A 27,784-nucleotide genomic window follows, 5' to 3' on the forward strand; every position below is an offset into this window, starting at 1 on the left:
CGAGGCCGATTCTGGTGAGTCGCCCCGCCCCGGCTTGGGCCTGCACCTGAAGCGGCCGGAGCCCGGGCGCCGAGTGCGGCTTCTTCTCCCGCCCGGCTCCCGGGTGGCGGTGGCCGACGGGAAGCCCCAGTGGGATGCGGCTGACGCGGAAGCGGCTCTGCTCGTTTCTCATCGCCCTGTACTGCCTCTTCTCCCTCTACGCCGCCTACCACGTCTTCTTCGGGCGCCGCCGCCGGGCGCCGGCCGCGTCTTCTCGGGGCCTAAGGAAGGGGGTGGCCCCGGCGCGGGAGAGGCGCGGCCGAGGTAGGACACTGGGTGGCCGCAGACCTGGTGCTCGAGTCCGGGAGTGCCCGCGGGCTCCCGGGTGCCTCTCGCCTCCGCCCGCCCTCGGTTGCCGGCCGTGGGCTCGGGCTTGAGGCGTGTGTGGGTGCCTCAGTCCTTGTCCGAATCTCGCACGCCATCCTCACTGCCCACCCCCAAAGCTGGCAGGGGCGCACTCCTGTGTAGCACGTCTGGAGTACGCAAGGCGTGGCCGGTCGCCCAGTTCTTGGAGATGCAGCTGGGTTTAAGACCTCTATTTCCTCATTGAAACAAAGAGCCTTTTCTAATCATGCAGTGACTTGGGAAGGCCTGGGCGTTTTGCCTCCAAATTGTGATCTTCTGTCCTGTGTTTTGACCTATGTCAGATTCCGACTCAGATTTCTCTCTCCCTTTTTCCAGAATTTTGCACAATAGTGTCTAAAACTGTTGGACACTTTACATTCCGAAGTCAAGTTTTTATGTGTAGGGTACGTGTGTATATACAACCTATAAAGAATTGCAAAAGTTAAACTTGTAGCTTGATACGTGCTATCCAGTTATTGTAGGTTTCATTTGGGAGAGAGAAGTTTGTGTCTCCTGTTAACATTCTAAGATCTTTCAGAATAAAGATTTAATAAAAATTAAATTTTGACTTCCTTTTTTTTTTAATTGTATGTGTTTAACCAGTTCAAATTCAGTTGCTTTTAGCACTCCCTAACATCTAATTTAAATGGCTTGAATTTATCTACAAGACTGCTCTACCTTACTGATAACACTGTCACTCTTTTTAAAACACAGAACAATCTACTTTGGGAAGTGAAGAATGGAATCCTTGGGAAGGAGATGAAAAAAATGAGCAACAACACAGATTTAAAACTAGTCTTCAAATATTAAATAAATCCACAAAAGGGAAAACAGACTTCCATGTACAAATCTGGGGCAAAGCTGCCATTGGTAAGTTAATGTATAGAGCTAAGACGTGTGAAAAGAATCCTAAAATGGACTTTATTAATATTAAATTAATTTATTTTAATACATTTAGGATATGTCATCGTTTGTTAATTAAGGCATCATGGTGCTTTTTTTTTTTTTTTTTACCTAATATTCCTCCTTTCTGTTAAACAATATCTGTGTAAATATAAAGACGTACACAAATATCCTATTGTTGGTCTTTAGCAGAATACAGATTTATTTGTAGACACAAAGTAGAATGTAAGCATTATTATGTAGAAATGCCCATGTCCTCTGAATTTTCATGAATCTATGTGTTTATGGGATACTTGATGCACAAGTATAAGATGTGGCCTCTGTACTTGATGCCCAAACAAGTTTGGGAAACACTGAACTGAACAAAGTTAAACAAGGTTCTTTATTGCAGGACAATCTCAGAGCCTTTAATATGTCTGTGTTCATTATACATATGTAAAATGGGGATATGGTATATAGTTGATTAAACTTGAATGCCCACAAAAGTATTTTTGCTCTGAGTATCATAAGAGTCTAGTGTTCCAAGTTATGTATTACACTCAATTAAAGAATGGGATCCTCAGAGTTACAAGAGTCAGAAAGAATTTAGTGAATTAAAAGAAACTTTACTGGACCTTTAAACATAAGTTGGATCTATGTACAGTAAGGGATATGGATAGAAAGAGCCAGATCGGAAGAAAAGTAATTGGAGAATGATGCTTTTGCCTTTAGTGTTTCATAAATTCATTCGCCCTTGCATCCAAATATACATCCTTGAAGATCACCCCTGACCTCCCAAGCTCCAATCAAATTCTAGCAATTTTTTCTTTATAAAATCTCTAATATTAATTTTTCTGTAAATTACCACTTCCCCATTCTAGTTTTTAATTAAATCTGTATCTTAACAGGTTTTCATGTTTTTAGATTTTTCTCTGTTTTTTTTTTAAGTTTATTTATTTATTTTGAAAGAGGGAGCAAGAAAGAGAGAGAGCAGGGGAAGGGCAGAGAGAGGGAGAGACAGAATCCCAAGCAAGCTTTGTGCTGTCAGTACAGAGCCCCAGTCAGAGCTTGAACTCATGAACCATGAGTTCATGACCTGAGCTGAGATCAAGAGTCATATGCTTACCCTGCTGAGCCACCCAGGCACCCCTGGACTTTTCTCTTTTCAATTCAATAAGCACAAAGTGGCCAGCTGAGTTTTTATCAAACACTACTTTTCATCAACCTATTTCCCAGGCATAAAGGATTGTAATTCCATTCCTATTCAAAAAGGAGGGTGGCCCTTGGGCCCCTGGGGGCACCCAACCTGACAGTTGGGTGTTGAGCGACCAACTTCAGCTCAGGTCATAATCTCACAGTCTGTGAGTTCAAGCCCCGCGTCTGGCTGTCTGCTGACAGCTCAGAGCCTGGAGCCAGCTTCAGATTCTGTGTCTTCCTCCGTCTCTGACTGTGCCCCGCTCACTCTCTATCTCTCTCACTCTCAAAAATAAGTAAACATTAAAAAAAAAAACAAAAAAAAAACAGTTTAAAAAAAAAAAAAAGGAGGAAAATGAAGTCATGGTCCAAGCAATTCTTAAGTCCAACCAGGCAAATCATTAGGTTTTAAGGCCTGAGAATAATCTGTGGCTCAAAGTTGCTTCTAGTCTTTTGGCTCTACCTCTGTAGAGCCATCCTTTCTTTTTCATGAATGGTAGCATATGCTTGCAGCTTAATGGTTTTTTTCAGCCTGCTGATAGGATTTTGGGAGTCCAACACCCTTCTTTCATTTCAACATTTCTGTGTCCCCTCTAATCCAAGCTAGCAGTGTTTCTGCTGATATAGCATTGTCAAGTCTTTGTGGGTCTCCCATGTATGTCACTTCGTTACACAAGAGCTCCTCCACAGGTCTTTCCTGGGTAATCCCATCTCTATTTCTGCCTTCTACTGAGATGGCTGAGGAGATCCATAAATGACACACCTAATATCCTCAAAGAGCCCTCTATGTGACTGAATATTTTAACCTTTTTATCCCTTCTGAGGCACTAACAAAAAAGATATTCACCTACATCCTTGGCCTTTTTTCTAGAGCATGCCTTCCTGACAGTGAATCTCCTAGTTTTCCACCTCTTTTGCAATTGAATAGACTGAGAATTTCCCAAATCATCAAGTCCTGGCTCCTTGCTTTACAGTTTTTCCCTTAATCACTCTTTCCTCTCACATTTACTATAAGCAGCGAGAAGAAACCAGGCCACAGCTTCAATACTACTTGGAAATCTTTTCAGCTAAATATCCAAGTTTATCATTTATACATTCCACTTTCCATATAACTTCTGGACACAATTCAGCTAAGCTTTCTGGTGCTAATATAACCAGGATCCCCTTTTCTTCAGTTTCTAATAGCATGTTCCTGATTTCCTTCTGAGCCCTCAGCAGCAGTACTTTTTTTTTTTTTTTTTCAAAGTTTATTTATTTTTGGGACAGAGAGAGACAGAGCATGAACGGGGGAGGGGCAGAGAGAGAGGGAGACACAGAATCGGAAACAGGCTCCAGGCTCTGAGCCATCAGCCCAGAGCCCGATGCGGGGCTCGAACTCGCAGACTGCGAGATCGTGACCTGGCTGAAGTCGGACGCTTAACCGACTGCGCCACCCAGGCGCCCCAGCAGCAGTACTTTTAACATGCATATTTCTACCAACAGTCTGCTCAGGTATTTATAAAAACCAACATAGGGGTTCTTTTCTATTATACTTTTTCATGTGAGTTCTCACTGGCTGAGTCACTAACACCCATACTACTACCTATAACCTGTCCAAGGCAATCTTATCTGGCCATTTTTTTAAATTTATTATTTGAGAGAGAGTGCACAGGCAGGGAAGAGGCAGAGAAAGGAGAGAGAATCCCAAGCAGGCTCCACGCTGTCAGCACAGAGCCTAACGTGGGACTTGAACTCACAAGCCATGAAATCATGACCTGAGATGAAACCAAGAGTTGGATGCTTAACTGAGCCATCCAGGCACCCTTCTCATCTAGGCATTTTTAAGTCCTGCTCCTCAAAATTCTTCCAGCCTCTCCCCATTACCCAATTCCAAACCACTTCCAGATTTTTAAGTATTTGTTATAGTAGCATTCCATTCCCAGGTATCATAATCTGTGGTTTCCTATAGCTGCCATAACCAGTTACCAAAAATTGAGTGGCTTATACAACACAAATTTCTCATTTTTTTTAAATTAAGAAATAATTGACATTTAACATTATATTAGTTTCAGGTGTACGACATAGTGATTTGATATATTTACATATTGTGAAGTTATCAACATAAGTCTAGTTAGTATCCATCACACATACGTGTACTTTCTTTTTCTTGCGATGAGAACTTCTAAGATCTACTCTCTTGGAAACTTTCAAATATACAAAACAGTATTATTAACTATAGTCACCGTAAACTTAGAATCTTACATTTTTGAGGGTAGAAGACTAAAATGTGTCCACAAGGCTGTATTCCTCTTAGAGGCTTTCGAGGAGGATCTGTTTCCTTGACTTTTGCAGCTTCTTGAGGTTACCCAAATTCCTTGGCTCATGGCTCCGTATCACTCTGACCTCTACTTCCATTTTCAGACCTCCTTCCCTTCCTCTGACACTCTTGCCTCCTGTTTGTGAGGACCCTTTGCTATATAGGGCCCATCCAAATAACCCGGGATAATCTCCCTGCCTCAGCATCCTTAATCACATATAGAAAGTCTCTTTTGCCATGTAAGATAACATATGCATAGATTCTAGAGATCACATCTTAGGACATACTGGGTGCACAGGGAGGCATTATTTGGCTACCACTTTTGGAAAGCTGTATCTGATTGGCTAGGTATTGAAACACGGTTATTTTGTGTGTGTCCTCTAGTTCCCTGGGGCATACTTACACATCTGTCAGTGTAAGTAAAACAGGGCTCCCAGGTTACTTCATTGTGTGCCACTGCTTTCCTCTCCTCTCAGAGCTTCCATTCAGGTGAGATCATGGTAAAATACCAGGGGCTGCCATAAGGAGAATGGTGCAATGGCATTTGTCTGCAGAGGGCATCATGTGGTGAGGGATGTGTGTTCCAGTGAGGAGGGGTTACTATCTCCTGGATGTAGTGACTGTATACATGCATACCTGAGCCTCTCTGGTTGTGTTTGGCACAAAATCGTGAATCCCCCTAGTTTGTTATGATACAGAAACTAGAAACCATTCTAATCATATAGTAACTTATATTATAACACATTTCAGGATAAAGCAGGTAGTAAAAGTCCAGTGACAATTAGGGGTTTCTCAAATTTAGAGTAAGAAGATTATTGTCCTCATTATAACCCATATTTTGCCACATGTCACACTGTCAACCTCTGAATTCTGTCTCTCACACATTAACTGCCATATTGATGATTTTGGGCTATTGCTTGGTAGAACTGCCTATGAAGGGACCAAAGAGGAATAAAATCTGGTTTCTTGCTCAAATTATGTAAATGAGCAGAGCATAAACTCATCTCACACACCAGACTAAACCAGACAGTAAATGGGTTTGTTTTTGTTTTTTTTAATTACCAGGTTTGTATCTCTGGGAGCATATTTTTGAAGGCTTACTTGATCCCACTGATGTGACTGCTCAGTGGAGAGAAGGAAATTCAGTTGTAGGAAGAACACATTACAGGTATTAACTGTGCAACATTAACCTTTGTTGTATTTCTGTGCAATGTTTTATGTAAATACTAGAAGAAAAATAAAATAAGAGGAAAATATATTTAGAGACAGTTTTTCCACTTCAACTTGTTGTGAAGAATAGAGAAGTAAACTCATGACTATATATTTGTAGTTACAGCTTATCTGAACGTTTTACAAAATACTTCCTTTTTAAAATTTTGTCTGTTTCATTTTTATTGAAACATTGCTGATTATATGGGAAAGCTCATGCTCCAAATTTTGTAACATTTGATTGTTGATAAGCATTTAACATTCCATATCTTGAAGGAATAATATGTAAACTTAAAAATATTCTCATTTTTCTCTTTTCATATAATAGTCATGTTCACATATTTTTATAATACTCAATTAGTGGGCGTGCCTGAGTAGCTCAGTCGGTTAAGCATCTGACTTCAGCTCAGGTCATGATCTCATGGTTTATGAGTTTGAGCCCCATGTCCGGCTCTGTGCTGACAGCTCAGAGCCTGGAGCCTGCTTTGGATTCTGTCTCTCCCTCTCTCTCTGCCCCTCCCCTGCTTACCTCTGGGTGTGTGTGTGTGTGTGTGTCTCTCTCTCTCTCAAAAATAAATAAACATTAAAAAAAAAATTTATAATGCTCAAGTAGTATCAAAGCTGTTGTTATGAGTTTGAAAATTTTATAAAAATGTATTTATATATGAGTTCTATCATGATTTAATTTGTACATATTACCATTTTAATGAAATACTAAGAAATCTTTTTTTAGATTGCATAAAATTTTTATCTATGATTCCATATTTTCTAAAGATTTTTTTTACGTTTATTTATTTTGAGAGAGAGAGAGTGGGAGCATGAGTGGCGGAGGGGCAGAGAGAGAAGGAGAGAGAGAGAATCTCAAACAGGCCACATACTGTCAACGTGGAGCCCAACACAGGGTTCAAACCCATGAACTGTGAGATCATGACCTGAGCTGAAACCAAGAGTCAGACCCATAACCAATGAGCCACCCAAGCACCCCCTAAAGATTTTTAAACAGGTAGAATTAAGATTGTTTTATTTAGGAAAAATGTGATAATTTTGCTATATGAAAGAGTGCTATTTTCTATTAGATTTTGCTTTCTTATTGAAATAAAAAATAAAAATAATTACTTTTAAATGCTTATTCCATATAAAAATTGTACTATTGGGGGAAAAATGTCAACCAAAGATTCAGGTTTGTATTAGCATTCCGTTTATTTCCCACAGAAATCAAGAAGAAAAGCTATGGTTAATCTCAATTTCATTTGCATTTTCACTGCTCCTTTCATTCTCTGTTGACTTTATACACACTTGGAAAACAATTTCATTTCATGTATCTTTTCAAAGTAGTCATTCTTGAAAAGTAAAGACGGACTATAAGTAATACCCAATGTATATGAGGGTTGTTTGATTAAATATGGAATCAAGATATGGGGTTTAACTACATGTAGTACTTCAGGTCTCTGTTTCAGAGGGAAGAAATGACTCTGTTCACCATGAATCAGTAACACATGTGGTCTGTGCTCAGGATATGAATACACTTATGGTAAACTGAATTTTTGAGTCAGCCTGATGAAATGCTGCACACTGCGGGGGCGCCTGGGTCGCTCAGTCTGTTAAGCATCCAACTCTGATTTCAGTTCAGTTTGTGAGTTTGAGCAACGCCCCCACCCCCACCCCACCACAGTGTCTATGGGGCAGAGACTGCCTGGAATTCTGTCTCTCTTCTGTCTCTCTGCCTCACCCCCACTTGTGCACATGTTCTCTCTCTCTCTCTTTCTCTCTCTCTCTCTCTCTCTCTCTCTGAAACAAAACAAAATTAAAGAAAAAAGAGCATGTACTGCAGCCAAAATATCTAAGTTCAAATTCCAGCTTTACCTCTTTATCTTTTAGTGTTTATTTACTTGTTTTGAGAGAGAGAGAGCATGCTAGCAGGGCAGAGGCAGATAGAGACGGAGAGGGAGAATCCCAAGCAGGCTCCGTACTATCAGCACAGAGCCTGACAAGGCTCGATCCCATGACTGGGATTATGACCTGAGCCAAAATCAACAGTCAGCTGCTTAACTGAGCCACCCAGGTGCCCCCGCTTTATCTCTTATTAGCTGTCTGAACTTGGGTAAATCTCTTAACCTCTCTGCCTGGATTTCCATAAATTTAAAATATGGCAAATAATAGTTTCTATTTCACAGGATTATTTTGAAGCTTAAACATTAACAGATATAGAGTGCTTAGAACAGTATCTGGCACATAGTAATCACTAAAGAAGTCTTGTGTTGTTACTAGTTTTATTATTTTTACTATTACTTAAATAGGTACTGCAACATCTCCCTACCTTTCAGTTCCTTCTCTATGTTTCCAGCATCTCACCTTCATGTTCCTTCACAAAAACCTTATTGAAACATTCTTTATATTAATACCTTCAATTAGGTTACAAGCCAGCCTGGGACTCAATCTGTCTCTTGAAGAAACTTTGCCTGTCTCTACTCATAGCTATCATAGATTGATTTACAGTTTCGTTTCATGAGGCAACTTCATTTTTAATTTCTTAGGAGGAATCTTACCTCTGTTCATCATGGCCTTTGCTCATCCTTAAAAGACTGCATTCAAGACCCTATAATATCCATGTGCAGCCATTATATAAGATATATAAATGACTATCCATTTGATAAAATGAAGGCTAGATGCTAAATTACTTAATTTATTGTCGTCAGGGCTCAATTATGGTATTTTCAATGAGCATCTGCTACTTAGGAAAAAGTTGAAAAAAATGGAGTGCCTGGGTGACTCAGTTGGTTAAGCGTCCGACTCTTGATCTCAGCTCAGATCTTGACGTCAGGGTCGTGCGTTCAAGCCCCACGTTGGGGCTCTGCCCTGGACATGAAGCGTAGTTGAAAAGAAAGAAAAGGAAAGGAAAGGAAAAGTTGGGGGAAAAAAAGAAAAAGTTGAACTTATTTCTAAAGATCATGATAGAATAAATATGTCTGATTCTATTCTTAGAATTTCTAGATATTACTAGTATAAGAAGTTAGGGAGCTCACTACTCATCACAATGAATGAAACCTTCTTTTAAAAGAGGATTTTTAAAACTACTAAGTTTTAATTTGTATTTCATAAAATTCACCCATTTGGGGGCACTTGACTGGCTAAGTCAGAGGAGTGTGGAATTCTTGATCTCAGAGTCGAGTTTGAGTCACATGTTGAGCGTAGAGGTTTCTAAAAAAATAAATAAGATTTAGGGGTGCCTGGGTGGCTCAGTCAGTTAATCATCCAACTTCAGCTCAGGTCATGATCTCACGGTTTGTGAGTTCAAGTGCTGTGTTGGGCTCTGTGCTGAGAGCTCAGAGCCTGGAGCCTGCTTCAGATTCTGTGTCTCCCTCTCTCTCTCCCTCTGCCCCCCCCCAACTTGCACTCTGTATCTCTCCCTCAAAAATAAATAAACACTAAAACAAAATTTTTTTTTTACAAAAATAAAAAATAAATAAGATTTTTTAAAAATTCACCCATTTTGGGGCGCCTGGGTGGCGCAGTCGGTTAAGCGTCCGACTTCAGCCAGGTCACGATCTCGCGGTCTGGGAGTTCGAGCCCCGCGTCAGGCTCTGGGCTGATGGCTCAGAGCCTGGAGCCTGTTTCCGATTCTGTGTCTCCCTCTCTCTCTGCCCCTCCCCCGTTCATGCTCTGTCTCTCTCTGTCCCAAAAATAAATAAAAACATTGAAAAAAAAATTTTTTTTTAATTCACCCATTTTAAGTATACGATTCAATTTTTTTTTAGTGTGGTCGGCACACAGTGTTACCTTAGTTTCAGGTGTACCACATTGTGATTCAACAACTCTGTATGTTATGCTGTGCTCACCACAAGTGTAGCTACCATCTACGTAAGTGAAAGCTTTATACGTAATATTAATGGTTACTGGGACTACCTTTAACTCAAACACTGGACCATAGATCAGTGAGGGTTTCAGATAACATTTTCACTGGTAAACAAAGACAATGTAGTTAATCTTTCATAATTTGCATTCTCCCACTCTAGCCATGCGAGAATGAGAGTGGGACTATTCCATCACAGACGTTGAATTGGCAAGGTACAGAGTCATGATGGTAATGCCGACCACAAAAGCAGGGTGAATTGCAGCAGCTATTCAAATGTAAAGGCCGCTCATGAATTCAGTATACCTAGTTTGTAAAACCAAAATTTTAAAAACTGTTTATTAATCAAAATTGATATAAAATTCAGTGCCTAAGAGACGTGTGGACGGTACAGCTTGTGTATTCTTTTTTTTTTTTTCTAAGATTTTATTTTTTAAGTAATCTCTCCACCTAGTGTGGGTCTCAAACTCACAACCAGGAGATCAAGAGTCACGTGTTCCACTGACTGAGCCAGGCACCGCATCTTGTGCACGTTTTTGTTTTTGTTTTTGTTTTTGTTTTAGAGAGAGTGGGAGTGAGGGGCAGAGGGAGAGAGAGAGAATCCCAGGCAGGCTCCAGCATGGAGCCTGACACGGGACTCAATCCCACGACCCTGGGATCATGACCTGAGCCGAAATCAAGAGTTGAAAGTTAAACCAACTGAGCCACCCAGGTGCCCCAGCACTTACTATTCTTTTAAGTTTATTTATTTATTTTGAGAGAGACAGAGTAGAAGAGAGAGAATCCCAAGCAGCCTCTACACCAGCAGCACAGAGCCTGATGGGGACTCGAACCCACAGAACTATGAGATCATGACCTGAGGCAAAACCAAGAGGCAGACACTTAACTGACTGAGCCACACAGGCACCCCTGTTCTTTTTTTTTTTTTCTTTTTTTGGTGTTTATCTGAGAGAGAGGACAAGCAGGGGAGGAACAGAAAGAAAAGAGAGAATCCCAAGCAGGCTCTGCACCATCAGCACAGAGTCTGACACAGGGCTCAGGGTCACAAACCGTGAGATCATGACTTGAGCTGAAATCAACACTCAGTCACTTAGCTGACTGAACAACCCAGGGACCCTGCACTGATTCGTATCTTATTTACTTATTTTACTTAATTTTTTTACTTATTCTGGCATTTGCCAGACTCATAGCTGGCAAATTAGTAATCTTATCTATAATTCTATTAATATCATAGTGGTGTGTATATAGTGTTAGTTCAGTAGTACTTGTTGAATTTAGAAAAAATGAAACAATAATAATTACATTGGATTCTAAAAAATATATTCGGTTCATACTCAGCTTAAAACTCAAAATTTGAATGATTTCTCTGGCCTTTCTACATGTTGAAAGTACTTGCTGGGAGGAGATATTTTAACTAAGCCAAGGAGAAGAGAAAAAATATTGGAAATTATAAGTCCTGACTATTAAATATATGCTAAGAAATGCACAAGAGTAAATCACTGTTCTAAACATTCTGTGTATGAGCTCTTTAAATATGCTTATTCTTCAGTTAATGGAATTTTATGATTGTTGCTTGACTAATAACCTTAGAAAATGAAAATGTACTTTTCATCACGCGTGAATATATGATAATATCTCATAAATAAGACCTACTTTATATAATAAATGTATAGCTGGAAAGTTATGATTAAATTGAACTTTTGTAACTTGATTCATACTTTACATGCAGCAAGAGAATTTAAATAAATTGGTAGGGCAAATAACTCCCTGAGAGAGAATTATGCTTATTCATCCAGCATCTACCGAAGCCTATACTACTTGTTCATACTAGGCTCTAAGGATTTCAAAGTGAACAAAATACTTTTCTCTGGCCGCAGGGAGTTCACAGACTAGTGGTTGAAACAAATACATAAATAATTTCCATACCCCATATAAAGCATATTGATAAGGATGTGAATACTCTATCGTGTTAGTAGGTAGGGAAATACAGAAGAAGGCAACTAACCCAGTCTAAGTAGAGTTGTAGAGTTGGGGGTATGATGCCTATCAAGAAAGACCTCCCAGAGGAGGTGACTGCTGAGCTGAGTCTTCAGAGATTAGTAGGATTTAGCAAAGCAGTGAGAGGAGAGATTATATTCCCACAGAGGCAACATCAGAGACTAAAAACTGATAAACAGCCATTTTGGTCATGGAATTGTAGACCATTCAGAACCCCTGGGGCATCATGATGGCGTGGGGTGTCTGAGATTGGGAGTGCAGGGCAAGGGGCAGATCACGGTGGACCTCATGTGTGCCACGTTAAGACTCTTGGACTTTATTCTTGGGCAGTGAAAGCAACTGAAGATGATTAGACAAGATAGTGGTATTGTCGTGTATGTTTTTGGTGTAGATTTCTCTAGTAGCCATGTGGAAAAATGATTTGAAGGAGACAACTGGGTGCAGGCAGACCAGTTAGGAGACTATAAGTATCCAACAGACCAACAGATATATAAATAAGGGGTGAAATAAGAATATGCTGGCGCAGTTGGAGCCAGGGACAAGTTTGAGAAATATTTTGGGGCCCAACTATCAGAATTTAGGGATTATTAGATGTGAGGATGAGAGCAAGAAGCAAATCTGACAACCCCCTCGTTTCTAGCCTGCATGGCAGGATAGCTGGTGTGCGGTCAAAATAGCAAATACAGGAATAGGAGCAGGTCTGTCCACTCCTCTCCAGCTCACTGCACAGCACCTGCTTGACTCCTGTTTCTCAACAGACAACCCTGCCTCCTATTTCCTCAAGAAAATTGAGTGGATCCATGATTATATTCTCTAACGTTCACCTTCTGATCTCCATCTGACCCCTCACCTAACCTTATGTCTTTCCCTAGCTCTGAGACTTCCTGGTTCAAGGTTAATTCCCTCCGCATGTGCTTCCCTTCTGCTTCTTCCCAGACCTTGCTCTCCTTCATCTTTAATCTTTCACTCACTATTGCTTTCCCACCTTCTCATCCAAACTTTCAAGAGCGTCTGCATTCACTATGCCCAACTCCTCACTTCTCACTCGCTCTCAACCCACGGCAATTTGACTAACACACCTCCCAACACACACAAAACTATTTGAATCTTACAGGATTTTTCTTTTACCCCTGAAGTTTCTTTACCCAGGTCCGTGTTTCCAAGACTGTGTACTGAGGCACCCTGGGGCACCATAAAATATATATTTTTAAAGATTTTATTTTTGGGGCGCCTGGGTGGCGCAGTCGGTTAAGCGTCCGACTTCAGCCAGGTCACGATCTTGCGGTCCGTGAGTTCGAGCCCCGCGTCAGGCTCTGGGCTGATGGCTCAGAGCCTGGAGCCTGTTTCCGATTCTGTGTCTCCCTCTCTCTGCCCCTCCCCCGTTCGTGCTCTCTCTCTGTCCCAAAAATAAATAAACGTTGAAAAAAAAATTAAAAAAAAAAAGATTTTATTTTTAAATAATCTCAACACCCAACGTGGGGCTCAAACTCACAACCCAGAGATCAAGAGTCACATGCTCCACCGACTGAGCCAGCCAGGCACCCCAGCACCACAAGATATTTTAAATATTTGTGGGAAATACTGTTATACTTCATATCTGTCAGACACCATGCAAACTACTGGCTCGAAGTAATTCACAGTTTCAACATTAGATCCCCCTACATTTATTTCAGTGATGTCATATCTTTGTGGAGCTGGGTTTTCCATGGTTGCTGTGCTAAAATTCAAGTACTGTGCAAAAATCAATGTGGGACAGGGAGTGATAGTGGCAGTGTCCATTCTGACTCAAAAGTTTGCAAAGGTGTGTAGTCCTCAGCAGGTGCACACATCCATCTCATTATAAGGTATTTGTGGTTCGTTAAGAATGAAATAGGAGTTTTTTTCTTTCAGTGTGTGCCTGTTATTTTTCTAAGTGACTTTTGGGCAGTTAGGACACAAATACTAAGTCGTTTGGATTTAATGACTTTTTTAAGTGTATTTATTAGAGAGAGAGAGAGAGAGAGAGAGAGAGAGAAGGGGAGGGACAGAGTGAGAGGGAGAGAGAGAATCCTAAGCAGGCTCCTCGCTGTCAGTACAGAGCCCAATGTGGGGCTCCATCCCAGGAACCATGAAATCATGACCTGAGCCAAAATCTAAAGTCAGACGCTTAACCAGCCAAGCCACCCAGGCACCCCTGGACTTAATGACTTAACATACTGAACCATTACTCATTTATTTTGGCTAAAAAAAATTACTGAAACACTGAAGGTGCTGGGAATGAGGAAAGTTTAGGAACCTCAAATTTATACCTCAGCTCCCCATCACTGACCCTGTGGCTCACACCATTACCTAAACATGACCTCGAGGTCTGGAAAGCCAATTAGTCAGATTATGAGAGCCACGTTCCTGCTGCTGGAACATAAGAGCACTCTGCAAAAGAGAGCTGTGGAGATTCCAAGACTAGTCCAATGAGCCCCAAGTGAATCAGACCTCATTTCATTAGTTTATGTGAGTCAATAAAATTAGAAGTATTCCTTTCACATGAAAGTGACATTTGAGCACAGCTTACTGTACTATTTTATTTTAACTTACAACTAAAACCCGGTACTAAAACACTTACTGTAAGCTCCCAAGTTAATGACATATGAACAAAAGTTTTGCAATGTCCAGCTAAGTTAATACCGTGCAAAGTTATCTTTTGGTTTCTTCCTATACAGATATGGCATATTTCTAGTTATTGGAGACCTTTGTGATAGAAAGGCCCAAAACATTATGAGTTACTGAAATTTTTGTAAGATAGGTAAATATAGTTTACCTTTTCTGGCTAAATTATAAAATGTCTTCTATCCTTATCTGTTTCTGTTTGGCTTAAGGTTTTTAACTTATTTAAAATAGTCAGCACCGGGGGCACCTCGCTGGCTCAGTCTGAAGAGCGTGCGACTCTTGATCTCAGGGTTCTGAGTTCAAGCCCCATGTTGGGTGTAGAGATTACTTGAAGATAAAAAAAATCAACTTGTGGCAGTGCCAATGTCACCACCTCTGCATTGGCTCCACACAGACAAGGCAAAGGATGTCCAGCCTTACGGGGACTGAGTGGTGTATCGAGTCTCTTGTTTTCCAGAAGTATGCTGGAAAGGAGCTTATTAACAACTGCACACTCTCCAAGACAGAGTCCCTGAGCTTTCTGAATACAGAACTGGCTGCCTTCACAAAGTACTCAGAGGACCCTGGTGTCCTTGACCTCACGATGAAGAAACTGGACCTCAACTCTGATGGGCAGCTAAATCTCCAAGAATGTGTTAACCTTATTGGCAGCCTGGCTGTAGCTTGTCGTGACTCCTTTGCAAGGTCCACCCATTTCTAGAAGTAAATCCGAGGGGCTCTCGGGCCTGACTTCAGACCACCCCCTTTCCTTCAAAGAAGCCTCAATCTTCACCTCCTCCTCACATCCTACACATACCCTGGGCCCAGAGCATCCACCACCCTTTTGCAGGCCAGTCCTGCTGGTAGTTAATAAAGCAACAGCATTGGGGCGCCTGGGTGGCTCAGCCAGTTAAGCGTCCAACTTTAGCTCAGGTCATGATCTCATGGCTCATAGGTTCAAGGCCCATGTTGGGCTCTGTGCTGACAGCTCAAAGCCTGGAGCCTGGTTTGGATTCTGTCTCCCTCTCTCTTTAACCCACCCCCGCTCACACTTTGTCTCTCTTTTTCTCTCTCAAAAGTAAATAAACATTAAAAAAAATTTTTTTTTAAACGTATTATTTGCAGGTTATGGCTTTGAGGTATAAAGCATTTTTCAATTGATACATATTTATTTCTTTATATAACATTGTAATAGATAAAACACTTGCACAGTGTTTTATAGTTCAATAAACACTAACATGAGAATACATATTAAATGCTATATTAAGTGATACAGAATAAAATTGCTATGGTAGTTTACATTAAAGGGGAATCAGAAGAGGAAGGTAAAGGTGGAAATGTATTCCAGGAAATATAAATAATGAACAAAGGCAGAGAGGCAGATAAGTTTGTGATTTAAGAGTGTATAGGAGAATGAGATTACACGTGGGCAGTGGAACTAATTTAGTCAGAAACAGTGGATTGTAAGGATAAAGGGTAATGGTTGTAAAGCACTTAATACAATATTGGTCATGGAGCTTTCACTCAGTGTATGTTATTAATCTGCGAAACAGCAGGAAACAGAATTATATCTGTACTTCAGTTTTAATTACATAATACTATAAATAGAAAAAAAACTGGAAGTAGACATGACAAAATGCTGTCTAACCCCGTTTTTGGAATTATGGGCACAGAATTATGAGTGATGGAAACATCTTTTGAATTTTCCAAGTTATTGGGTTTTTTGTTTGTTTTTTTTAAATTTTTTTTTTCAACGTTTATTTATTTTGGGGACAGAGAGAGACAGAGCATGAATGGGGGAGGGGCAGAGAGAGAGGGAGACACAGAATGGAAGCAGGCTCCAGGCTCTGAGCCATCAGCCCAGAGCCTGACGCGGGGCTCGAACTCACAGACCGCGAGATCGTGACCTGGCTGAAGTCGGACACTTAACCGACTGCGCCACCCAGGCGCCCCTGAATTTTCCAAGTTATTGTAATAACCGTTTGGTTATTAATAACCAAACTAATAAATGATTTTTTTAATTATAAACCTATCTTTAAAAAGAAAGATGTAATTTTAAAAACAAATGAACTTGCAAAATTTGAATACTGAATTTATTTTATTGTGCTTTTAAACAACGCTATTGCTTTTTTTTTTAACGTTTATTTTTAAGAAAGAGAGAGACAGAGCGTGAGTGAGGGAGGGGCAGAGACAGAGGGAGACACAGAATTCAAAACAGGCTCCAGGCTCTGAGCTGTCAGCACAGAGCCTGAGGGGGGCTCGAACCCATGAGTCGTGAGATCATGACCTGAGCTGAAGTTGGACATTTAATCAACTAAGCCACCCAGGCACCCCTGTAACTTATAAACAATACTTTAAAGCAGTTATATCAAGGATGAGCAATGACAGGTAAAGATATTATCTCTCAGGGCATAAAGGCTCCTGGTATTGTTAGATAATCTTATTATAAATTATTCTGATAAAAACATTTTTAGACACAGTCTTATCTAGTTAGAAATTGAAATGAAATATTATTAGATAAGTTCAATACTATCCTTAGTAAAATGTTTTATGTCTTTTTAAAAAAAGTAGTGCAGAAGTCTATGTGACATTCTTTAAAATAGTTTGGGCACATGATATATATGTACTTAAATGTCAAATAACTAAGTTTGAGGCCCATCTCTACCATTGCCTATCTAGTGTTACTAGCTTTATATAAGTCATGTAACCTTTCTCAAAATTTCCTTTTCTTCCTTTGTAAAACTGACCTAGGGTAGGAAAGCAAGACTAGAAGACCTCATGTGCTCTAGGAATTAGGCCTCCCTATAAATCTAAAGGAGAAATTAATTGTTCATATACTACCAATAACAAATTTTTAACCCTGTCATAACTATTATCATGATCCCTAAAGTATTCTCTACCTCTCAGATTTTGCAGATTCTCTTAAATTGCTAAAGAATCATTGAATCATTGGCCATCTCAATGCTAGGTACTGTCCAACACAAACAAAACACAGTTCTCATTCTCATAGGTTACTGTCATTGTGTAATAAAGACATAGAATCCACACAGTATACATACACACAAACAAAATATATACTTGGGTCTTGGGTTTTTAATATTATCTACTAACTCTAGTATTTTTTTTTTAATTTTTTTTTTCAACGTTTATTTATTTTTGGGACAGAGAGAGACAGAGCATGAATGGGGGAGGGGCAGAGAGAGAGGGAGACACAGAATCAGAAACAGGCTCCAGGCTTTGAGCCATCAGCCCAGAGCCTGACGCGGGGCTCGAACTCACAGACCGCGAGATCGTGACCTGGCTGAAGTCGGACGCTTAACCGACTGCGCCACCCAGGCGCCCTTCTAGTATTTATTAACCATCGTGCCATGGAAACAACCTCCGAAGTAGATAGGTCTTAACTTACAACTCAGTGTTGCCATTACAAGTTGTGTAACTTAAGCCTGATTTCCCAAATGCAAAGTGGGGATTAATGTGCTGTGGAGTTGATAAAGGTTAAATGACAACCTATGCAAAATGCCTATCATCTATATAAAAGGCATTTAATAAATGTTAGGTTTTTTGTCCAACAATAGTAAGCAATAAAAGCAGGATTTCAGCATATTTGTACTAAAGACTCTATCAGGTTATGGGGAGCCTGACTGGCTCAGTCAGTAGAGCATGTGACTAATGATCTCAGGGTTGTAAGTTTGAGCCTCATGTTGAGTGTAGAGATTAAAATAAAACCTTTTTAAAAATGAGATAGGGGCACCTGGATGGCTCAGTCAGTTAAGCTACCGGCTTCAACTCAGGTCATGATCTCACAGTTCGTAGGTTTGAGCTCCGCATCGGGCTCTGTGCTGGCAGCTCAGAGCCTGGAGCCTACTTCAGATTCTGTGTCTCCCTCTCTCTGCCCCTTCCCCAGCTCACACTCTGTCTCTCTCTCTCTCAAAAATAAACATTTAAATTTTTTTTAATAAAATAGAATAAAATAAAACAACCCAGTCAAGAAATGGGCAGAAGACATGAACAGATACTTTAACAAAGAAGACATCCAGATGGCCAACAGACACATGAAAAGATGCTCAACATCACTCATCATTAGGTAAATACAAATCAAAATCATGATGAGATATCACCTCACACCTGTCAGAATGGCTAAAGTTAGCAACATAAGAAACAACAGGTGTTGGCAAGGATACCAAGAAAGGGGAACCTTCTTAAACTGTTGGTGGGGATGCAAACTGGTGCAGCCACTCTGGAGAAGAGTATGGAGGTTCCTCAAAAAAACAAAAATAGAACTACCCTACAGTACAGCAATACTCAGTATTTACTCAAAGGATACAAAAAGTCATATTCGAAGGGGTACTTGCACCCCAATGTTTATAGCAGCATTATCAACAATAGCCAAGCTATGGAGAGAGCCCAAATGTCCATCAATTGATGAATGGATAAAGAGGTTGTGGTATATATGTATATATATCATGGCCATCAAAAAAAAATGAAGTCTTGCCATTTGCAACATGGATGGAGCTAGAATGTATTATACTAAATGAAATAAGTCAGAGAAAGACAAATACCATATGATTTCACTCATGTGTAATTTAAGAAAAAAAAAACAGATGAACACTTGTTCATCATCATCATCAGGGGGGGGAAGAGAGGGAAACAAACCACGAGAGACTCTTAATGATAGAGAACAAACTGAGGGCTGATGGAGGGAGGGAGGTGGGAGATGGGCTAGATGGGGGATGGTTATTAAGGAGGGCACTTGTGATGATCACCAGGTGTTGTATGTAAGTGATGAATCACTGAATTCTACTCCTGAAACCAATATTACACTGTATATTAATTAATTAAAATTTAAATAAATTACCCCCTCAAATGGAAAATATAAAATAAAAAATAAAATCTTTTTAAAAATAAAGACTCTAGCAGGTTATATGGTTTAGCAGGTTATAAAGAATCCAGGACCACTGTGACTAATTTTAACATAGCTTAAAGCTATTTTTTATATTTCACACTTAGGTTAAAATAATTTAGAGGCAAGGGCACATGGGTGTCTCAGTCAGTTAAGTATCTAACTCTTAATCTCAACTCACATCTTGATCTCAGGGTTGTGAATTCAAGCCCTGCATTGGGCTCCACACCTAGCGTGCGGAGCTTGAAAAATAAAAACAAAAACAAAACCCACAGCAGACACATCCTTTAAAAAAATAAATACTTTAAGGGCGCCTGGGTGGCGCAGTCGGTTAAGCGTCCGACTTCAGCCAGGTCACGATCTCACAGTCCGTGAGTTCAAGCCCCACGTCAGGCTCTGGGCTGATGGCTCAGAGCCTGGAGCCTGTTTCCGATTCTGTGTCTCCCTCTCTCTCTGCCCCTCCCCCGTTCATGCTCTGTCTCTCTCTGTCCCAAAAATAAATAAAACGTTGAAACAAAAAAAAAATAATTAAAAAAAAATAAATACTTTAAAAAATAAAATAATTCAGTGTTGTTGGTTGTTCTAAAGGAGCACATAATATAAAAATGTAAGTTATGAAACATGTCTGTTCCTTTTATTACTTTTTATTACGCTAAGGAGCACATTCTCATTTACCCATCACCCAGAACTAAAAAATTCCCATTTGCTTCAGATATTTAACTTCCCTCTTAAAAGAATTAAATATTCCCAGTAAAAGGGAAGCTTTCTTTGTACTGTTCCCATTTCTTTTCTCTTCCTGCTCCGAAGCAACCATTGTAATGAATTTGGTGTGTATCCTCCCATTCACATTTTTATATTTATACTTATAAAAGTTAAGCATAATTTTTGTATTATACTTTCAAATTTGCACACAATTATCATATTCTGTGGGTATTCTGCACCTTGCTTTTTCCCTTAACCTTGTGTTTTTGAGACTTAACCTCCATGGATGTTTACACCAGCATCCGTTTCTCAGTTCATCACTTACAGTTCATTCAGATAAAGGCATAATGGCAACTCAGACCTTAAAGAGGATGGGAACTACTGACCTAAACACCTTTCCAGTGTAAACTACACGGAGTTTCATACTGTTCAACTGTGTTTCTTTGCTTAACGCCTCAAACTCTAGCCAGCGCTTATTTTGAATGTGGTTAAAAACAACAAAGCCGCCACATTTTTTTTTCTTTTTTTGTCTTTTTTTTAAGTAGGCTCCATTCCTGTGGGGCTTGAACTCATGACCCTGAGATCAAGAGTTGCATGTTCTAGTGACTGAGCCAGGCAGGCACCCCCAAAGCCACCACATTTCTGATTATCATATGCGATTGATCTGCGTACAACCAAGCTTCCCATTAATCGACAGCCATGCTCTATCATTCAAACATGTTCAAAGAAACTTGTATTAGAGAAATTATGTTTCTAGAAAGAATGTAGATTACATCTCATTGTAGATTTTATGTGAAATGATTTAAAACTTCTGATATCAGGGGCACTTGGGTGGCTCAGTTGATGGAGCAGCCAACTCTTGATTTCGGAGCAGGTCATGATCCCAGAGTCATGGTAATGAGTCCCATGTCGGGCCCCACACAGTGCATGGAACCTGCTTTGGATATTCTCTCTCTCTCTATCTCTCTCTCTCTCCCTCCCTCCCTCCCTTCCTCCCTCTTTCCCTCCCCCTCTGCTGCCTCCCCCACTCATGGGCACATGCACACACACACACACACACACACGCATCTCTGTCTAAAGTAAAAATAAAAAATAGTTAAAAAAATAAAACTTCTGACAGCAAATACTTTTGTTCTGTTTTTTTTGTCTCTTGTTTTTGTTTTGTTGTTTGTTTTTAACAGCTTCATCACTGGCCCAGCTGTAGTCCCAGGGTATTTTCCTGTTGATGTGAATAATGTGGTACTCATCCTAAATGGAAGAGAAAAAGCGAAGGTCTTTTATGCCACCCAGTGGTTACTTTATGCACAAAATTTAGTGCAAACTCAGAAACTCCAGCATCTTGCTGTTGTGTTGCTTGGAAACGAACATTGTCATAATGAATGGATAAGCCAGTTCCTCAAAAGAAATGGAGGCTTTGTGGAGCTGCTTTTCATAATATATGACAGCCCCTGGATTAACGACATGGATATCTTTCAGTGGCCTTTAGGAGTGGCAACGTAAGTACAAATATTATTACGTATTTCTAGACCCTAAGACCTGAATTTCTGAATCAGGAAAACGGTGCTTTAAATTTGTAATAAACATAGTTCTGGAGTCATCTGGGAAGCCACGTACAATCTTTTCCATGGAAAAAAATCTCGTTTGGTTTCAGGCTTCAGTAATAATAATAATGTTTTTTAGAGTATTTTAGCATGTTATAAGGAGAGCATATAAGTTATTAGGGGTTTTTTGTGTTTAAAAACTCCAAATGTAGGGGCGCCTGGGGGCACAGTCGGTTAAGCGTCCGACTTCAGCCAGGTCACGATCTCGCGGTCTGTGAGTTCGAGCCCCGCGTCAGGCTCTGGGCTGATGCTCGGAGCCTGGAGCCTGTTTCCGATTCTGTGTCTCCCTCTCTCTCTGCCCCTCCCCCATTCATGCTCTGTCTCTCTCTGTCCCAAAAATAAATAAACTTTGAAAAAAAAATTTTTTTTAACTCCAAATGTATAGGATGAATTTTCAAGTTTATCAGTAGTGCCCTAAAGAGATGTTTAACTGGGGCACCTGGGTGGCTCAGTTGGTTGAGTGTCTGACTGTTGATTTCTGCTCAGGACATGATCCCAGGGGCATGGGATCAAGCCCCATGTCGGGCTCCATGCTGTGTGTGTAGAACCTGCTTAAGATTCTCTCCCTCCCTCTCCCTGTGCTCATCTCCCCCTCTCCCCAGTTCACATGTTCTCACTCTCTCTCAAATTAAAAAAAAAAAGACGGTGAATTGTTTAACAGAGAACGGCAGACCTTCTTAAAACAACTTACAGAATCTATATAATTTATGGTAAAAACAAACAAAATTTTACTTGACAAACAATATGAAATCAGGAGCATATGGTATCTTGAGGGTTTGAGAACATCATAATATGCTCAGATCTGCCACCGAGACTGCTTGAACTGGCACAAATTTCTTCTATAATAAGAGGGGCTAATTAAGTAATAGCTAACTAAGGCTTCTGAAGATGTCTATACAGTCTTTATAAAATGGAAAGCTTATTTTTTTATCTTTCTGTTAATAGAGGGCTTTTAATCAAGTCGACTTTAAGGTAAGTTAAACTTAGATCAAGCGCTGCTGCATAAACTTCCTAAGAGCAGGGGATTTGTCTCTTGTTCACACTACCAGCAGAGCCTGGAACCAACCAAGGCTGCACAGAGTAGACAATAAATACTTGTCAAATGGATGAATTAGGAGAAATCTCACCAACATGCTTTTTGAATTAGATACGCATTGTTCATTACTATCACTTGTTACCAAATGTGACATTAAACTGCTACTTGGTTGGCTACACAAATACCATCAGATAAGCATGTTCACAAGACCTATTTCCTGGCCCATGCTGCAGTATTTCAACTTAGTAAGTTTGTGGTAGAACCAGACCAAAAGATTTATATTAAGTATGGCCGGGTGTAAGACCCTTTGAAAAATCTATCCCTTGAGTAGAGCTCATACTTATAAAATGCTTTGAAACAAAATTACCCTTTTGCAGTAACACTACATAGGCTATTCATACAGTTTCCATACATTGAATGGAAACTCTTTGTAATTCTGTTATTGTTGGACTAGGCCAGTACTTTTTTATAGATCAGTGACTTCCAACCCAATGCAGCTTTGCCCCCCAGGAAACATTTGGCAATGTCTGGAGATATTTTGATTTGTTACAAGTGGAAGGGGGAGGTGACAGTGGTATCTGGTGGACAGAGGCCAGTGACGGTGTGAAATATCCTACGATGTACAGGACAGTCTCCACAACAAAAAGTGAACTGGCCCAAAATGGCAATATGGTAAGGTTGTAGCGCAGGTGCACAATTTGGTGTCTATTCCAAATGCCCATAAGAATGGGCTGATTGCAACAGGCCTCTCCTGCATGGCTGCAAGGTTTTTTCATTTGTTTGTCTTTGTAATCTACTTTAAAAGCCTTTGGAGTTGGAGCTCTTTGCTACAGCAGTATGTGTTCTGTAATCTTTCCATCACCTGGCTAAAACAGTAATTAAGGGACACCTGGGTGGCTCAGTCAGTTAAGCGACCGACTTCGCACAGGTTGTTATCTTGCGGTTGGTGAGATTGAGCCCCGCATCAGGCTCTGCACTGACAGCACAGAGCCTGCTTAGGATTTTCTCTTCCTCTCTCTCCGCCCCTACCCAGCGCTCGCTCGCTCCCTCGCTCTCTCTCTCTCTCTCAAAATAATAAAAATAAGACAAAAAATATAACTAAAATAGTCATTAAATCATGATCGTTATGAATGTAGATTATTTATACTCTGAAGGTATTTCAACCTTCCTTATAACTACAAGCATATGGAAGTTGAGGAATATAAAAAACAAAAGCACTTCATGCGCTTAATCTCTATATCAATTTTGTAAAAGGTGCCAGCGTGAGGGCATTTTCTTTTTAAATTTTTTTTAAGATTTTATTTTTAATCTCTTATACCCAACATGGGGCTTGAACCTGCAACCCCAAGATCAAGAGTCCCACACTCCAATGTGAGGTTATTTTCTTAAGTCAGTAGATTAAGGGACTTTTCCCAAGTAAGCATGGAAAATTACAGTTTGGAGTTTAGAAAATCATATTTGAAATCTGTTCTCTCTGCACCTCATGCTACCTAAGATGTTAGGTTATGATAATTTGCCAATCTGATCGTCATACGTTGTTAACTCCTATGTACTTATTTTTGTAGATATAGGAATTTTCCTGTGGTGGAGGCAAGCTGGTCAATGCTGCATAATGAAAGGCCCTACTTATGTAATTTCTTAGGAACCATTTATGAAAATTCATCCAGACAAGCACTAATAAACATTTTGAAACAAGATGGGAATGCTAAGCTTTGTTGGGTTTCAGCAAGAGAACAGTAAGTTCTACGTTTACTTGATTCACCCACTTTGTTCTCAAATCTGAGAGTTGCTCTATGTAACAGCACAGGTTTTCCAGGAGACTTTAACTTCATTCATACCAGTCTTTCTGCAGAAGAGATATTGGTAGTTAAAGCTGTGTAGAAACTGGGTTTGTATCATCCATCCTGAAGAGGAATACTAGTAACTGTTCTGTGCAGATGTCAATTTTTAAGATTCCGCAACAGTATCTGTTAGCTAGACCTGACACACAAGACATTCATTATGAGTGCCAGTAAGGTCTTGGGTTCATCCCTGAGATATTCAGCAGACCAGATTCAGTGTTCCAAGACTGGCATGAAGTACTCCTCTCATCTTCAGAACCTGACACCACCCTGAGGACAGGAGGACAGGACATGCTATTCTTTGAATCTCCAGATCCAACATAGGATCCTACACAAAGTAGGCCAAGGATAAATGGGGAGTGGATGGATGGTGGATGGATGGATGGATGGATGAATTTAATAGGTTAACTTTCTTCCATCTTTTACATGGTAGTCATGAAACACATGTTCATGGAGTGAAGGAAGGAACTTTGGAATTATTCATTTTGTTTTTAAATAAATGCGGTTTTGTCTGTAGAGTAATCAGAGAAGAACTGCCTAAAAAATGTCATTCCAGATCTAGAAATATATTTATTGTAATAGATACTCTCTTTTTGAAAGCATAACTCCCAATTCTACTGTTAGTGTAACCATGCTATATCCATTCAGTCAACAAATATTTTTCAAGCAACTGCTGTATGCCAGAAACTATCTTAGCCATGAAGGATACAGCAGTGGACAAAACAGTGAGAAGTCCATGCCCCCCTAGAACTCACATGTTTGTTGGAAGAGACAAACCGGTAAAATATATTGTGTGTCAGAAGATGATAAATGCCGTGTAAAACGAGTTGAGCAGAGGGGAGATGTAGCAAGGACTGGGAATCAGGAGTAGAGCATCGGATGTTCTAGAATGGCCAAAGAAAGCTCTAGTGTGAAGATTACATGCAAACATGGACCTGAAGAAGGGGCGTGGGGCGGGGGGGGGGGGCGCTCCCATGTCTATTTAGGAGAAGGGTAGTGCAGGCAGAGAGAGCGCAGATGTAAAGAGCCGCAAGGGACAGCATACCAGGAGAGGAATGAGTGAAGGCAGTGGAAAATACCAGAGTTCATTGTAGGAATAGAATTCTTCTTTTAATTCCTCTCATAGCATTGAGCCAGGAGGTGGAGTGGGTGTCTTTCTTGCTTCTCATTGCTGCCTCCAGACCATTCTCCCTTTTTTCCTCCCCCAAATCTCCCATTTTAAATATCATGCCCGCAGAGAAAACCTTTCATTGCTCTTCCTCTTTGAAATCATTTACTGATCCTGGGGTTTATCTTCTTCAGTCTCTGAAGAGTTTAGTTCTGGCACACTCCCACTCTCTCTGATGTTACTTTTACCTAACTCTTGGTGATGATGCCCAATCTATACAGATGGCCCTTCCATCACCTTTTTCTTATCCCCTTTATCCAGTGATCCGGTTCTCCGTTTGGTTTGGCCATTCGGTGTCATGGTCGTTTCTTAGACCTTGTCATAGCACATACTGTGTCTTCTCTGTGATCTCAAGTCCCAGCATCTCTCTCTGTAACCACCATTTCCTGTTATTCCCTCTCACTCCCTGTAAATATTTGACTCCAACAATTTGGCTGAGATTTATAATTCATTGTTCCTGCTACCTTTTCATTGTCCTTTGCTCACCTCATCTCTGCTTTCTTCTTTTCCCCACTTAAATTTCATAGTCAACTATGACTGGTATACATTCAACTCCCTAGTTCCCTAATGGAGCAAACCCTAACTGTGGTTAAATCCAGCTCTCCTATCTGCTCTATACCTGTACCAGGCAGCCAAACACACACAACGTGCGTGCACACACACACACACACACACACACAGAATTGTGTCGGTAGACCTAGCTTTAAATACATGACCTTGACTCTCAAGTGCCCTGCAGTCATACATTTCCCTTGTCTGTGTATTCTCCACCTTTCCCACAAGACTGTTTCGTACCTTCTCCCTTCCCAGTCACCATTACCTTCTGACCCTATTGCTGATTTCACTGAGAAGATGGGAGCAGTCAGGAGAGAAGGTCTAGCTTTCTGACAGGTCTCTCAGCTTCTACCCTTGCCCCTGGACAGTCTGTTCTCACCACAAGGGCCGGATTAATTCTGATAAAACATGGGTCAGGTCAGCCACCCCTGATCACAACCCTGCTTGATGGGATGCTCTGACTTCATCTTCTACACCTCTCCCCCTCAGTCACTCTGCTTCAGCCGCCCTGGCCTCCTTGCTGGTCCTTGAACTTGCCAGGCACACACTGTCCCATGGCTTTTATGCTTGCACTTCACTGGATTCACCCCTTCAACATCTGCGTGGTTTGCTGCCTCACCTCTAGCTCTGTGCTCAGAGGCCCCTGAGATGAGATGCTCCCTGATTACCCATTTAAATCTGCAACGCTGCTGGCTCAGAAACTCACTCCTCACTTCTCTGCTTTATTTTTCTTCATAGTACGTAATTAACACCTAAGTAAGATACTGACCTCACTTGATTACTATCCATTTCCACCACTAGACCTAGAATATGAGCTCCATAAAGGCAGAATTTTGGAGGGGGAGGTAAGGAAAGGAGACCTGGCACACAGAAAATATTGGCGGGATACACATTCATTCAGAAATTTCAAGGTGACTACTAGATTTTAAACATGACCAGCTGTAAACTTTTCACATTCTTAAATATTTTCAATAAATCTATTTGGGCAAGATTTTATCTATTTCTTCTGCCCGTCATCTCTAAAATGTGTTTACCATTTCTTACAACTGACGTTTGCTTTCACGAAAGACTTGCTTTAGTAAAGTGAAAACTACAGTTGTTTTCTGATATGTTTAGGTGGCAGCCTCAGGAAACAAATGAAAGCCTTAAGAATTATCAAGATGCTTTGCTTCAGAGTGACCTCACATTGTGCCCAGTAGGAGTAAACACAGAATGTTACAGAATATACGAGGCTTGCTCCTATGGCTCTGTTCCTGTGGTAGAAGACATAATGACAGCTGGCAGCTGTGGAAATACGTCTGTTAACCACAACGCTCCTCTGCAGCTACTCAAGTCCATGGACGCTCCCTTTATCTTTATTAAGAACTGGAACGAACTTCCTGCTATTTTAGAGAAAGAGAAAACTCTAATGTTACAAGAAAAGATTCAGAGAAGAAAAATGTTACTTCACTGGTATCAGCACTTCAAAACAGAGCTAAAAATGAGATTTACTAATATTTTAGAAAGTTCATTTTTAATGAATAATAAAGGGTAACTGTGAATTATC

At 40.5% G+C, this 27,784-nt stretch overlaps 1 protein-coding gene across 2 annotated transcripts; it reads left to right on the forward strand.

The window, feature by feature from the left end:
* On the forward strand, positions 1–27,784 carry RXYLT1 (ribitol xylosyltransferase 1). 2 transcript variants are annotated; one of them, XM_043564795.1, is made up of 6 exons: positions 1–303; positions 1,099–1,254; positions 5,822–5,924; positions 21,219–21,533; positions 24,240–24,410; positions 27,355–27,784. In XM_043564795.1, the coding sequence occupies exons 1-6, from the start codon at positions 135–137 to the stop codon at positions 27,770–27,772; spliced, it is 1,332 nt and encodes a 443-aa protein (XP_043420730.1). In that variant the 5' UTR covers positions 1–134; the 3' UTR covers positions 27,773–27,784. The 2 variants fall into 2 exon arrangements, with proteins under 2 accessions (XP_043420730.1, XP_043420731.1); XM_043564796.1 differs by lacking the exons at positions 1–303; positions 1,099–1,254; positions 5,822–5,924 and adding an exon at positions 18,474–18,519.

This window comes from Prionailurus bengalensis, chromosome B4, assembly GCF_016509475.1.
Source record: "Prionailurus bengalensis isolate Pbe53 chromosome B4, Fcat_Pben_1.1_paternal_pri, whole genome shotgun sequence".
In the NCBI taxonomy this organism is placed as follows: domain Eukaryota; kingdom Metazoa; phylum Chordata; class Mammalia; order Carnivora; family Felidae; genus Prionailurus; species Prionailurus bengalensis.